Below are 13,378 nucleotides of genomic sequence, written 5' to 3'. Positions count from 1 at the left end.
CAAAAAGACAGATTTAGAAAATGAACCAAAGGTTATAAGGTATGGAGGACAGACCTAGGGGTTTCAAGATCCATTTACGTGGGCCTGTCAAAGGAGAGGAGAGAGAAAGAAAGAATGGTTGGGGGTGAGGATGGAGGTTGGGAAGAGAAGAATCAAACAGCCATGGAAAAATACGAGTCGTCAGATTAAAAGTGTCCCCACAGTGCTGATCATGATAAGTAAATAAAGACACTCCTCAGACCTGTTCTAGTGAAATTTCAGTCACTCAGGGTAAAGAGAAGATCTCAAAAGGCTTTAGGGAGAAGGTAGATGGAATACTGTTTTGATTTATAGGCATGATGACTCTTGAGGGGGTGAGGAGGGAATCCATCTATGGGGAGATGCTTGGGTGGAAATAGATTTAATACCACAATGTAATTCTACATTTTGGAAATAAAAAATTCCTGTTGTTTTCTTTGGCAAACTCTTCTTGGTTGTTAGAGTTACCTATTTATCCCTGGGGAATGGTTTGGATTCTCTAAGATACGTTCCCGGACTTAGTCAAAAGTGTAGTCTTTGAAATGCTGCACGATCCTGCTTTGGAAGTTAACCCCAAAAGTCCTCTCTATTGCAGCCCCTTTCCCCATCGCTGAGGCCAAGACCTTGTTTACCACCGTGGAGGGCATAGCTGGGATAAGTGGCTGAGATTTCCTTTCAAAATCCAGAGCTTTCCAGTGGAATGGTTGACCGTTCTTCCTATGAGGATGGCTTTGTTCAGGCTTGCTGGTAGCATAAAAGAATTGCCCATATTCTACCTCGAGCAAGAGGGAATGCTCTTTACCCTAGATAATCTTTTGAAGTGAGTAGGAAAGAACCGATGCTGAGTTCTATTTCACATTAAGATTGAATTTGCAAGGCTTTGCTTATTGGTAACTTGATAACCATGATTAACTGTACAGGTCACTGGAGTTCTCAGAGTACATGTAGGTTTATTATGGAACAATTAGCCAGGGAACATGAGCTCTGATTCCTTAGCAAAGAGCTCCTTGTGGTGAGGAATGATGATCGGTGTTACTGATTATTATTTATGTAGGGATTTCTCTCTTTTTTTTTTTTAGTGTAGGATATCCCATTTTACTGAATGAAGGGACTCTAGGTTTCTGTAATCTTCTATATTAACAACCTAAAATTTTCTTGTGTGATTCTAGAGGCCAGAGCCCACCAGTTGCTGAATTTAACTTACTCCTGAAAGCTCACACTTTGGAAACCTATGGGGTAGACCCCCACCCATGCAAGGTGAGTGCCCCTCCTAGCAGGCCGACATATAATGATTGTTTTGCCCACAAGAGAGTTAATTAGTGTGGGGGATATTACTACAGGCTGACCCATTGTCCCTAATTGGAAGGGACAACAGTAGGCTGTAGTCACATGTTCTGGTGGTTGATTTTCTCCATTGCAAGCCTTCCAATTGCTTGCTAATTGCTATGTAGTAGCCATACTTTCCTAAATTAACATATATGATTCATTCATTTATCAAATAGATGGTTCTACCCCTGAGAACTTAAAGGATCCCAACAGATTTATTTTCAAGACCCTTGTCAGCAAGAAGGTAACCTTAATGGAAAATAGAGGGAAAAAAAGACTTAAAATTATATTTTGACATTAGGATTTTTTTTTTGCTTTCTTTGCTCATATTATTTGATAGTATTTCTCTCAAGCATGTATCAGAATCACCTGGGCTCCACTCCAGAGCACTGACTCAGAATCGCTGGGGTTACAGCTGGGGAATATGCTTTTTTAGCAAGTCCCCAAGATGATGCACACATTTTCCAGAAATGTTTTATGAAAACAGTTTTCTTCTTTCCATACCTTAAACTAACTACGCATCAACCAGACACTAACTAGAATTCTAAACTAACCATTTATCTCAGCCAGGCTCTTAAAGGTAAGTTCTTGAGTTCTGCTGGAACATTTCTTTACCCATATGGAATCAGCTAATAGTATTTGGTAAAGTACTAGTTCTAGAGCTCTTAGTTCAGGCTGCTCATTAGAAATACCCAGGGAGCTTCATACTCCTGCCACCCAATGACATCAGGGTCTGTGGGGGAGCAGACCAGGCTCTCCAGATGATTCCAACATGCGGCCGAGGTAGAGAGCTGATAGTACTTGTTCACATTGGCATTTTTATTTTTATTCGCACAATTATTTTAGCATATTTGCCAGAATCCTCTTCTGTAATGGTATAAATCAGTTTATTCCATTTAGTGAATTAGATTTTATCCACAATTTTGAGCCTGTTTGTTTTATTTATTACTTGGAGATGGACTTGATTTTTGTTACCATCATTCCTTTTCTTTTACTGATCTATGCTTAGGTTTTCCTGGTTGAGGCTGGAAGTGAAGTAGACATTTCTGGACATATCTTTACATTAAAACTACCAGGAATTTTGTATGGAATTTAATCAAGTCAAATTAGGGCTTTGGTTTCATAGCATCTTTGATTTTAGGGCTAATGATGACTGAGCACAGTTTGACAACATTACAGGACAGATCCGAGAACTCGGGTGGCCCCAAGACACACTTGGAAATAGACATAGTGGTTTGGGAGTAATCTGCCTTTTCCCAGGATGTTCCCGGAGAGGTAGAAGGTCTGTTCCTCCAAGGAAAAAGCTGCATATTCCCAGACCTTCCCCAGATTTTAGAAGCACTATCCTTGGAAGTCCCATCTCAGAAACTTAGTTTATTGCCACGATCAATGGGATTAACCTGAAAGTAACCCAGGGGGTGGATGAATGAGGATACCATTTATCATTTATTTTATATTTCTCATTCTCAATCCAAATGTTTTTGGTTCTCCTTTTTTTCCAGGATTCAACAGGCACAACAACATTTTTAGGATTCACTGCAGCAGGCTTTGTGGTATTCCAGGGAAATAAGCGAATCCATTTGATAAAATGGTAAGGACTTCTTTGGGAAACTAGCTTACCATTTTTCTTAATCTTGCTTTTCTTTCCCAGCCTTTGATACTTTTTTTTGTTTGGAAATGTCCGGTAGAATGCCTAGTATTCATTTCTTTGCCGTGGAGCATCATTAAAAAGGGATTATTCATCTATAAATAAAAGCCAACCTAGGTTGTCCTAGACCTCAGGAGACCTGGGGTGTGTCTTGGGCTCAGGGGCTCTGTCTCCAAAGAGAAGGTGCCCAGTGTTTCCTCACCAGCAACTGCTGCTCTGGCCAGAGGGGTGACCTGGGGTAGGGCAGGGCAGGGTAAAGGTACAGTTTCCCTTGAATAGCTCAGGACCCTCTTCTGCTCCCTCCTCTCCATTCTCTCTCTCTCTCTTTTCTAAGATTTTATTTATTTATTTGACAGAAAGAGAGACAGCGAGAGCAGGAACACAAGCAGGGGGAGTGGGAGAGGGAGAAGTAGGCTTCTCACTGAGCAGGGAGCCCATTGCGGGGCTTGATCCCAGGACCCTGAAATCATGACCTGAGCCGAAGGCAGATGCTTAATGACTGAGTTACCCAGGTGCCCCTCCATTCTCTTCTCTTGAGTCCTTGTTGCAGAGACGTCATGTGTTACCCAGTATATCAGTGAAGATGCTTTTGGCTCTAAGTAACAGGGATGTCTGCTCACAGTGGCTTACAAATAAGAGGACTGATTATTTCACACAGCAAAACTTCCAGAGGTTGGGCATTTCCATGATCCTTTAACTTAATTGCCTGACAACACCGTGAAGGACCTGGGTCTCCATTTTCTTCTCTGTCATCCCAGGGTAATGGCTTTTGTCCCCAGGCTCATGCTCATAAGGTGGCCATGCAAGGAATTCTGGCCATCCCATCTTCATTCAGCAACACCTAGAGCCTGGAGGAGAGAATCCCCTTCCGTGTGTCTCCTATTAAAACAAGGAGGACTTGTTTTACAGAAGCCCTGTAGGAGACTTCCGGTATATCTAATAGGGCAGGATTGGCTCACATGAACCTACTTAAAGCAATCCCTTAGAGAAGAGTGGGAACTCCATGACTCTGTTGGTCAAATCAAGACCCACCTCTTGCGGCTGGGAAGAACATAATCTGCATGAACATGTCATCTTGAAGAAAAAGAAAGTCTGAGTCATGTCAATACAGAAGTGGGAGGATGGAGCAAGGTAGGTGACCAGCAGGGCCCATGGTGTCCAATCAAGAAGATGGTTTGGGCAAAGAGCCAGAAGGCTGAACTTATATGGAATATTGTAAAGGCTCAGTCTTGTTCATACCTTCAGCTTGATTCAGTTTCCTCCCTGAGGGCCCCTGACAGGTTTGTCATCCCCCTCCCCCCATCATGTCTCACTGGGTGGTGGGCTCCCCCTTGTGGCCTGAAGTTCTTCTTGATGGGCCAATGGGCATCTGCCTTCATTCGTGGCTTGGCAATGCCCTCGCATTTACCTGAACCTCAGTTTCGTGGTTCTGTTAGCTTCAGGATTTCCAGGACCCCTTTATCAACACCCCCACTCGTGCACTGTCCTCTTGGCACCTCCCCCCTCCCTTTCAAACCTTATCTGCTGGGTTAGCATCAGCCAGCTAGTGTCAACTCCACTCCTACACCTTGTACTCTTTTTTCTGAGATCCCTGATTTCATCAATCTCTTCCTTGACCTTTCTATCATTGCCTTTTGTTCAGCTCATACTTTCCGCTCCCCTCTGCACCCACTTGTTCTTTCTCCACAATGAGCATTCTCAGAACTCTTCTTCACTTCGCTTCTCTGAGTCTCTGTGTACTCAGTCGTAAGATGGGAATCCATTACATCTGGCATTACATATGGGGAGGAAAGGAGTTGGGTGAGAAGCAAATGCAACTGTGTTGTGAGTGGTGGGATTCATGAACTCTGACATCTTGTGGACGTGTTGCATGGTGGGGTGACTAGTTTTCTTCCCTGTGTTTTCTGCACATTGGAAAGAAGGGTATTAATCACCTTGCAGGCCATTCCCCAATAAGCTCCCTACAGATTCCTGTTGACTTTGGGAAGCGTGGATAATGTGGGGACTTCTCCCATCCTACCCTAGGACCACAGAAGACTTGCGGGTTAGATCCTCAGGTTTCTGAACTACTTGAGCTCTGAAGTAGTTAGGGGAGAACCTGTCATGTCTTAAGTGCAGATTAATTGCAAGTGTCTGCTCCTTGGGCTTCTGTTTCTTCCTGGGTCCACTGAAGAGTTAAGATGGACAATCACCGGACCATTTGTTTCTGGTTCTACATCGTGGTGTTCCTGGTGGGGTGCTGAATGTCATCCCTACCCCTCTCCAGCCTCTGCCTAGGCATGTGTATTTGGAATAGCTGTGGATATGTTACCAAAACAAATTTTAGTCCCACATTAATCCTAGTTTTGTTTTTTGTTTTTTAACATCCACTGAGCTGTGTCACTCTTGCAAATCCTCTCCTAAGTTTGAACAGCTTAATGTAGACACACTGTTCTTTTTCCCTCAGGAAAAAACACAGGGGCACAAATCACTCTTTTAGAAATTAGATCAAAGGACTAAAAATAGAATTGTCTCCTCTCTATGCATATTTGCTCACCAAAGAGGTGACCTAGGGTCCCCATTTCAGGCAGATTTTAATTGAGCAGCTCCTTAAGATAAAAACCCAAAGTTCCTCTTTTGACTACCATGTGTCAAGCTGTCCTCACAATTTTGAGCATCTCAATATTTAATAAAACTATTCTCTCATGAGCAGGGAGAGCAGAAATGAAAATTTTGCAGCCTGGTGTGTGTGTTTCTCGAAGATGGATGTGAAAGTTTGAGGGAGACAGATACTGTGAATCCATATCATTTCATTACCCGAACCTGAAATAATCACATTCTTCCTACCTCGCAAAGTGGGCTGGCCAATTAATATTGTTTTTGTCGTTAATGTTCACAAAGCCTCCAGAGCTCCTTGGAAGAAAGATGCAGCTTGACTGTAAAAAATGGAAGAAATAGTTCTGAGCTGCCTTAGGATCCTCTCTTGGGAAGAAAATTGCTGTATAATTCACTTGGGGGCTTTTCACTGCTCATTAAGCCTTTACTGATGATAAGATAATATCTTGTTTCATTGCAGTCGGCTTGGTATTTGCGAGTCAGCCTGATTCCTGTGGGAAACCCAGGTACCTTAGTTAGCTGCCACTTTTTTTTTTTCCTTCTTCTCACCCAAAGAGATTTTCTTTTCTTTTAGGCCGGATGTCTGCAAGTTGAAGTTTGAAGGGAAGACATTTTATGTGATTGGCACCCAGAAGGAGGTCAGTGACTGCTTTTCTAGCCTGTAGTTGTGTGTGTGTGCGTGTGTGTGCAAACGAGAGGGACGCAAGCATAAAACATGCCTTTAGTATTGTAGCCCCAGAATACCACCACTTTGAAGCTTACAGTGATAATGGAACCTGTATGCTGAACATTTTAGAGGTAAATAAATAGTGGGTTTGCACATTTAAGAACAAAGTCAGTGAAATGAGTCGGTCAGAAAAAGACAAATAAGATTTCACTCATGTGGAATTAAACAAAACAGATGAACACAGGGGAAAGGAAGGAAAAATAAAATAAGATAAAAACAGAGAGCGAGGCAAACCATGAGAGAGTCTTAACTATAGGGAACAAACAGGGTTGCTGGAGGGGAGATGGGTCGGGGGATGGGGAAACTGGGTGATAGGCATTAAGGAGGCACGTGATATAATGAGCACTGGGTGTTAAATGCAACTGATGAATCAGTAAATTCTACCCCTGAAACTAATAATACAGTACATGTTAACTAAATTGAATTTAAATAAAAAATTTTTTAAAAAGAACAAAGTCAGTGAGCAACGCTTGACCATATACTACTGTGTAAAAAATAGACTGGGATAGAAAATGGAACCTTCTCTTGAAACTAACACTGTGTGTTAACCAACTGGAATTTGAATTAAAAAAAGGAAAATGGAACCTCCTTCTACCTCTGTAATCTGCCAAAATATAGATTTATGAAACAAGTGAAGAATACTTCCAAAGCTAGATATTCAACCACTGCTGGTGAGTTTTATAAATAGAGTCTGTACATGCCAGGAGTCTTAATGAAGCTACCGGATGCAGGTTGGGTTCATCAGGGAATGCATCTGAGAGGAGGCCGTCATGGAAGCTTTGAGCCTTAGGCCTAGGTCTGGAGGTCTGCAGATTTTCTTGACTAGTTTTTAGATCAAGCACTGGTTATTCAGCGGTGGCAAAGTTTTTAAAGGACTACAAGTCTGATTGAGAGGTGGGTGATTCCTGGGTTGTTGAGAAGGATTGACTGTGAGGATGTTTTTTGTTAGAAACAGGGCCCAGTTAGATTCAAGATGTCTGCAAAGGGTGAGGGAGGCGGGACACCATTTCAACAGCACTTTTAAGACCAGGGTAATGCCTAAGTTACTTTTAGTCTGTTTGGCAGGTGGGGGGGGGGGGGGGAGCTACAAATTGGTAAATACCTGAAAAAGATAAATTCTGTTTCACATGCCCTTTCTTATTTTGTCTTTTTTATTAGAAAAAAGCCATGTTAGCATTCCATACTTCGACACCAGCTGCCTGCAAACATCTTTGGAAGTGTGGGGTGGAGAACCAGGCCTTTTATAAGTACGTAGCTTTTATTCATTTAATCATAGGTTGTAAAAGCATCCATGGAACCACTCATGTTTTGCAAATAGCTGCATATTCATTTCTTTTAATTCAGTTCTTTTCATTATATTTAAGGGAATTGTAAATTCAGTGTGTTGTGCAGGGCGACTCCCAACCAAGCCTGAGCTCCTCATTGGGTGATACTCATAGAATTGCAATGGGTGCTTTTTTTTTTTGCATTGATATTTCCATTCAAAATGTCACAGAATCTGTTTTTGGTTGGGTGCCCCCCTCAGAAGCAGACCTTGAGAAGAGTTGAGTGCTAGTAGTTTCTTTGAGATGTGATTTCTGGACCTACCGGTAGGAGGGGTGGGGAAGGGAGGTGGGGCAGCAAGCAATATAGGGCATGTTATCCATCAGGTCACTCCTGAGGGCAGCTGTGCTCAGCTCTGCTGGGGAATTCTGTCAGGCTATAGAACTTGCCTCAGAATTCTCCCACTGACAAGCAAAGGGCCCGGGCTGTTTGTTTACCAATTCCCCATTCATTTTGGTTGAAGCCCACTTCAGAAGGCATAGTTAATACTCTCTGGCTTACTCTGAGTGTGGGCTGACTCTGCTCTCACAACCAGAGAAAGCAAGCTTTGGCAGAGAGTCACAGGTGTTTGTAGTAAGAAGCCTTCAGCACACAGAGATGGGAGCCAACAGCTTGTGGGTGGAATGCGGTCAGAGGCTATGATGTGGAAAGTCAGTACTGTACAGGACTTCAGAAACCATCCACAAAGCTCTCAGGTTTCAAGAGAGCTTCAAATTTAGGATCTTCCCACTGAGTTCCAGCTTCTCCTCTTTGAGACACACTTGTTGAGTGGAAGAGCAGTGGTGAGGGACACAGTCAGGAGCCCAAGCCAGCCCTGCCGAGGGTACCAGCTGGCCCCTGGAGCTCATCCACGTGGCCTTTGCTCTGTCTTCCCTCACACTAAATTCGGCCATGCTCATTAGACTCTTGTGTCTGAAAATGCTGAGTCTCTGAACCTCCTGGGCTTTAGCTGACAAGGATCAGGAGAGTGGATCAGGCTCGGACAATCTTTTTCAAATCCCTTTTTTATTCACAAAACTCTTTTCCTTAAATAGAAGTGTAGGCAAAGCCTAGTAGGTAAAGAGAGAAAAATAGAGGAGCTGTGGTTGTTGGTGACGATCAGAGTTGGGACTGAGGACTTGAGACCCTTCACCTGTTGCTCACTGCTTCTCAGGAGCTTGGGTGACCAGTTGTCTGCATTTGCCGGGCCTTCTTCAGGCTTAGCATTGAGAGTCTTGTGTCCTGGGAGAACACTCTGTCACGGGCAGATCCCATCAGGAGTATAGTTTGAAAGCCCTTGGATGAGATGACCTCCAAAATGCTGTGAGTGAAGATATGTATCAAAAGACCTTCCCACAACCAACTTCACTTCAAGACATCAGTGGGTCCCATCGGGTATTTGGGAACTGGTATATAAGGGCACCTGACTGCCTCTGAAATCATGTCCAGGCCTGTCCATTGCCCATGGGAGCTGAGAGAGGGAGATGCAGAGGGTTTGATGCTCTGCCTCTAGTTGAGGCCTGCATGTATTTTGCTGTTGTTTTTAATTATTTGAAAAATTGAGATCATATACCATAAAAATCACCCCTTTAACGTATACGTTCAGTAGTTTTTAGTATAATTCACAAAGTCATGCAGCCGTCACTGCTATCCAATTCCAGAACATTTTTATCCCCTCCAAAAGAAACCTTGCATCCATTAACAGTCACTGCCCATTTTCCCTGCCCGCCCACCCCGTTCCCAGACCTTGGCAACCACTGGTTTACTTTCTATGTTTATGGATTCACCCATTCTGGACATTTTATATAAACAGAAACATAAACTATGTGATCTTCTGTGCCTGGCTTCTTTCACTTAAGGTCATGTTTTCAAGGTTTATCATGTGGTACCAGCATCAGTACTTTGTTTCTTTCCATGACTGAATTATGATCCAGTGTTTAGATAGACCACATTTTGTTTATCCATTCATCAGTCGATGGATATTTGGATTGTTTCCTCTTTTTAGCTATTATGAATAATGCTGCTATGAATATTCATATAAAAGTTTTTCTGTGGACAGTTCTGTTAGGTTTATACCTAGGAGTGGAGTTTTTGGGTCATTGGGTAACTCTATACTTAATTTTTTGAGAAACTGACAAACTGTTTTTGGAGCCTAAGCTTTTGGAAGTCTTCTGTTCCTCCTTTAATGAAATCATCTGGTTCTTGTCAAGGGATCATTTAGAGACATTAATTAGTCATTTTGAATGAGTGTTTTCTCACAAATGAGGGATCTGGTAGATGGAGTTTTGAAACAAAGCAAAACAGGATAGATCATGACCTATTTTATTGTAGGTTTTTATGTACATATCTATACTAGATCAGATCTCTCTGAAGGTAGGAACTAAGTTCTATTTATCTTTTTATTTGCCAAAGACCCCAGGCATTCAAAACATATTTCCTGGATCAATTGATAAGGCACAGTTCCTATCCTCAAGAGATTCGTATTTCATGGTAGACACCAAAAGGGAAGTACAAATAAAATGCTGGAGGGCACCCCAGAGGAGGGGTGAGTCTTGTTGTTGGGGGAGCCAGGAGGTAGAAGTCCCCTTCAGATGGAGGAAGGACATTCTGGGTAAGAGACCAACGCAGGAAAGTGGAAGATGTTGGGGAAGATGAGCAGCCACACAAGGCTGGAGTGGAGGGTACATGGAGTAGACAGGGAGGAGAGGAGGGGCCAGGAGCTCTTGGGGCCAGACAGAGGGCTCAGCCATCATGAAAGAGGGTAGAGAAGCAAAAGGTGTGGTTGATGCTGCTGACCACAGATGGTGGAAGGGGCGGGAGTAGGAGAGAACACCCAGTGGATAGACCTTTTGGAGGCTTCTCAGTCAGCTCTTCTTGGGAGGAGTTTAGCATGGCTTTGAAGATCCTTTAGGTGAACTCATAGGATCTCCATCAAAGAATAACTTAGGACATTAATTCATTCTTTTGCACACACATTGTTTTAGCATGTGTGAGGGAGTCATTTGATTGCTAGAGTCAAAGACAAAAGCAGAATTGAAAGGAGGGGGAAGCAGGAGAAAAACCTATGAACCGGGGAACTCGTTTTGCATATTTTAGGGTATGCACCTTAGGGGACAGCTAGTAAAGAGGTCAGTGTGATAGTCCTGTCATAAGATGGGCCAACTAGGCATATCAGAGGAATCCTTCCCAGTCTTCTGTGGATGCTTCCAAAGACCAGGAGGGTTTAGTGGTCAGCACCTGTGGCACTGAACAGATCTTCCTTGACTTCCTTGACTTACAATGGGGTTACACCCTGATAAACCCATCCTAAGTTAAACGTACTGTAAATCGAACCATCATATATTGGGGACCTTCTGTACAGAGGTGACCGAGTCCTTGCGCCCCTGCTTTGGTCAGGTCAGGCTACCCCATCTCTCTCATGAAGACCCCTAATCCCTAATATTTATACCGATCTGAGTTTTCTTGGACCCTTTCATTCCTTCATTGATCTGATAACCATCCCTGTTCCTTACGGAGAAGGAAAGATACCACCTGTTCTGACCAGGCTGTGTGACCTCGGACAAGTCTGGCTTCAGCCTTCTCATCTACAGAACGGAGGGGACAGGGCCTTGGGCGTGGTTTGTTTGCCTCACTGTGTCCTGGTGTTCATGAGCATGGACCTTGGAGGTGAAAGGCTTGGCTTTGAGTCTTGACTCTGTCACTTCCTAGCAGTGTGGCCTGGAACAAAGCACTTGAACTCTGAGCCCCAACTTTGTTTTTCATCCGTAAAATGTAATACCTGCTGGGGAGTGCTTAGTTGTGCCGCAGTGACCATGACTACCCCCCCCCTCCACTAATGACAAAAGGTTTTTGAGTGCCCCGTTGGTCGCAGAGCCCCGTCCCTTTGACTCTGAAGGGTTCTGATTCTGTTAAGCTCAGGGGTGGGTGCCGTCCCACTGGGTGCTGCGTCATAATGGTTTCGGCTGGCAGAGCAAGGTCCTGATTTTGTTTCCTGACTTGGGAGTGGTTTGCTCCTTTTTCTACTTCACCTGCCATGGGAACAGGGAGGCCTGGTGGCCGATGCCTAAGAATTCTCTAGTGTGCTTTTAAGACATGAATGTGCAGTTGGTCGTCCACTGGCCCAGGACCACGATCAAGTTTGAAAGCCTTTGTTCTGGGCGCCTGGGTGGCTCAGTTGGTTAAGCGACTGCCTTCGGCTCAGGTCATGATCCTGGAGTCCCGGGATCGAGTCCCGCATCGGGCTCCCTGCTCGGCAGGGAGTCTGCTTCTCCCTCTGAACCTCCTCCTCTCATGCTCTCTGTCTCTCATTCTCTCTGTCTCAAATAAATAAATAAAATCTTGAAAGCCTTTGTTCTGAGATCTGCTGCCTGGGAATGGAGCCCAGTGCAGAAACTCTGATTTTCCCTCCTGCTCCAAACCCCAGGGGATCCCCGACACAGACAGTCACCATTTCAGAGTTTCCCTTATGCCATGTGGTTTCTAGGTGCCGCCACCCCCAGAGTACAGGTTCCCTGGAAGCGCATGGAGTCACTGAAGAGTTCAGTGGCTTGGGGAGTTTCCATTCAATGAGTCTGTCACACCTGCTTTATGCTATGCACTGTGCTGGGCACTGGGGACACCATAGAGGCTCAAATGATGCTCTTTGTCCCCGACTTTGGAATTATTTGCAGGGCATAAAGGCAGTCTCTAAGAAATGTCTTACCCAGAGTCTGGTATGCATTTTGTCAGAGAAACAGCTTTATATTCAGTAGATAAGGACCCTGAGAGCTCCCTACATGAGAGCCTCGCACACCTCAGTGAGCACGTGAATGACCTGGAGATCCTGCAAGAATGTGGAGTGCGATTCAGGAGATTGGGATGGGGCATCAGAGTCCATATTTCCTTTTTTTTTTTTTAAGATTGATTTATTTGAGAGAGTGAGAGCATGCGAGCAGGGGTTGGAGTAGAGGGAGAGGGAGAGCATCTCAAGCAGACTCCTTGTTGGGTGCGATGTGGGGTTCGACCGCACGACCCCAGGATCATGACCTGAGCTGAAATCAAGAGCCTGATGCTTAACCGACTGAGCCACCCAGGCACCCCCCAGAGTCCATATTTCTAATAAGATCCCTGGTGAGGCTGTGCTGCAGGCCCATGGTCCACACTTTGAGTACCAAGGTTCCAAACCAGTGGTTCTCAGCACTGACTGCACATTAGAACCACCTGGGAGAGCTTTTCAAAAAATAACAAGCTGTGGACATTATGCTAAGTAGAAAGAAGCCAGACATAAAAGACCACATATTGTATGATTCTATTTGTATGAAATGTTGAGAATAGAGAAATCTAGAGAGACAGAGAATAGATTTGTGCTTGTCTAGGATTAGGAGTGGAGGAGATGAGGGGGATAATGGGAGGTTGGTTCTTCCCGGGTGATGAAAATGTTTTCTCATTTTTAAATAAAATTTTGTAAATTAAGACCACTGAAGTGTGCAATCTAAAGGGTGAACTTTATGGTATGTGGATTATATCTCAATAACTTTGTCATTAAAAAAAATCAGAATCTGGGATGACAGAGCTAGATATTGGTAGAAATAAATCTTTCCCAGGTGGTGCTCACACACAGGCTAAGGTTAAATGCTTTAATCCAGTGATTCTCAAAGTAGGGTACTTTGACCAGCATCAGCATCTCCTGGGAACTTGCTGGAAATGAAGATTCTTGGGTTCCACCCCAGACTTACTGAAGCAGAAACTTGTGTTTTGAAACGTGTGCTGGGTGAATCTGATGC

The 13,378-nt window shown here is 44.0% G+C and overlaps 1 protein-coding gene across 1 annotated transcript in view; it reads left to right on the top strand.

Moving 5' to 3' along the window:
* FRMD3 (FERM domain containing 3) overlaps positions 1–13,378 on the top strand; it is a 311,407-nt gene that overhangs the window by 222,878 nt on the left and 75,151 nt on the right. The window contains exons 7-10 of the mRNA XM_021677924.1: positions 1,188–1,275; positions 2,847–2,935; positions 6,162–6,225; positions 7,473–7,561. Of these exons, the coding sequence (XP_021533599.1) occupies positions 1,188–1,275; positions 2,847–2,935; positions 6,162–6,225; positions 7,473–7,561 (330 nt within the window). The remainder of the gene's footprint in view (positions 1–1,187; positions 1,276–2,846; positions 2,936–6,161; positions 6,226–7,472; positions 7,562–13,378) is intronic.

The sequence above is a fragment of the Neomonachus schauinslandi genome, chromosome 13 (genome assembly GCF_002201575.2).
Source record: "Neomonachus schauinslandi chromosome 13, ASM220157v2, whole genome shotgun sequence".
Taxonomy (NCBI): Eukaryota; Metazoa; Chordata; class Mammalia; order Carnivora; family Phocidae; genus Neomonachus; species Neomonachus schauinslandi.
The sequence above is the reverse complement of the archived record's forward strand: the minus strand, read 5'-3'. Positions and strand labels throughout refer to the sequence as shown.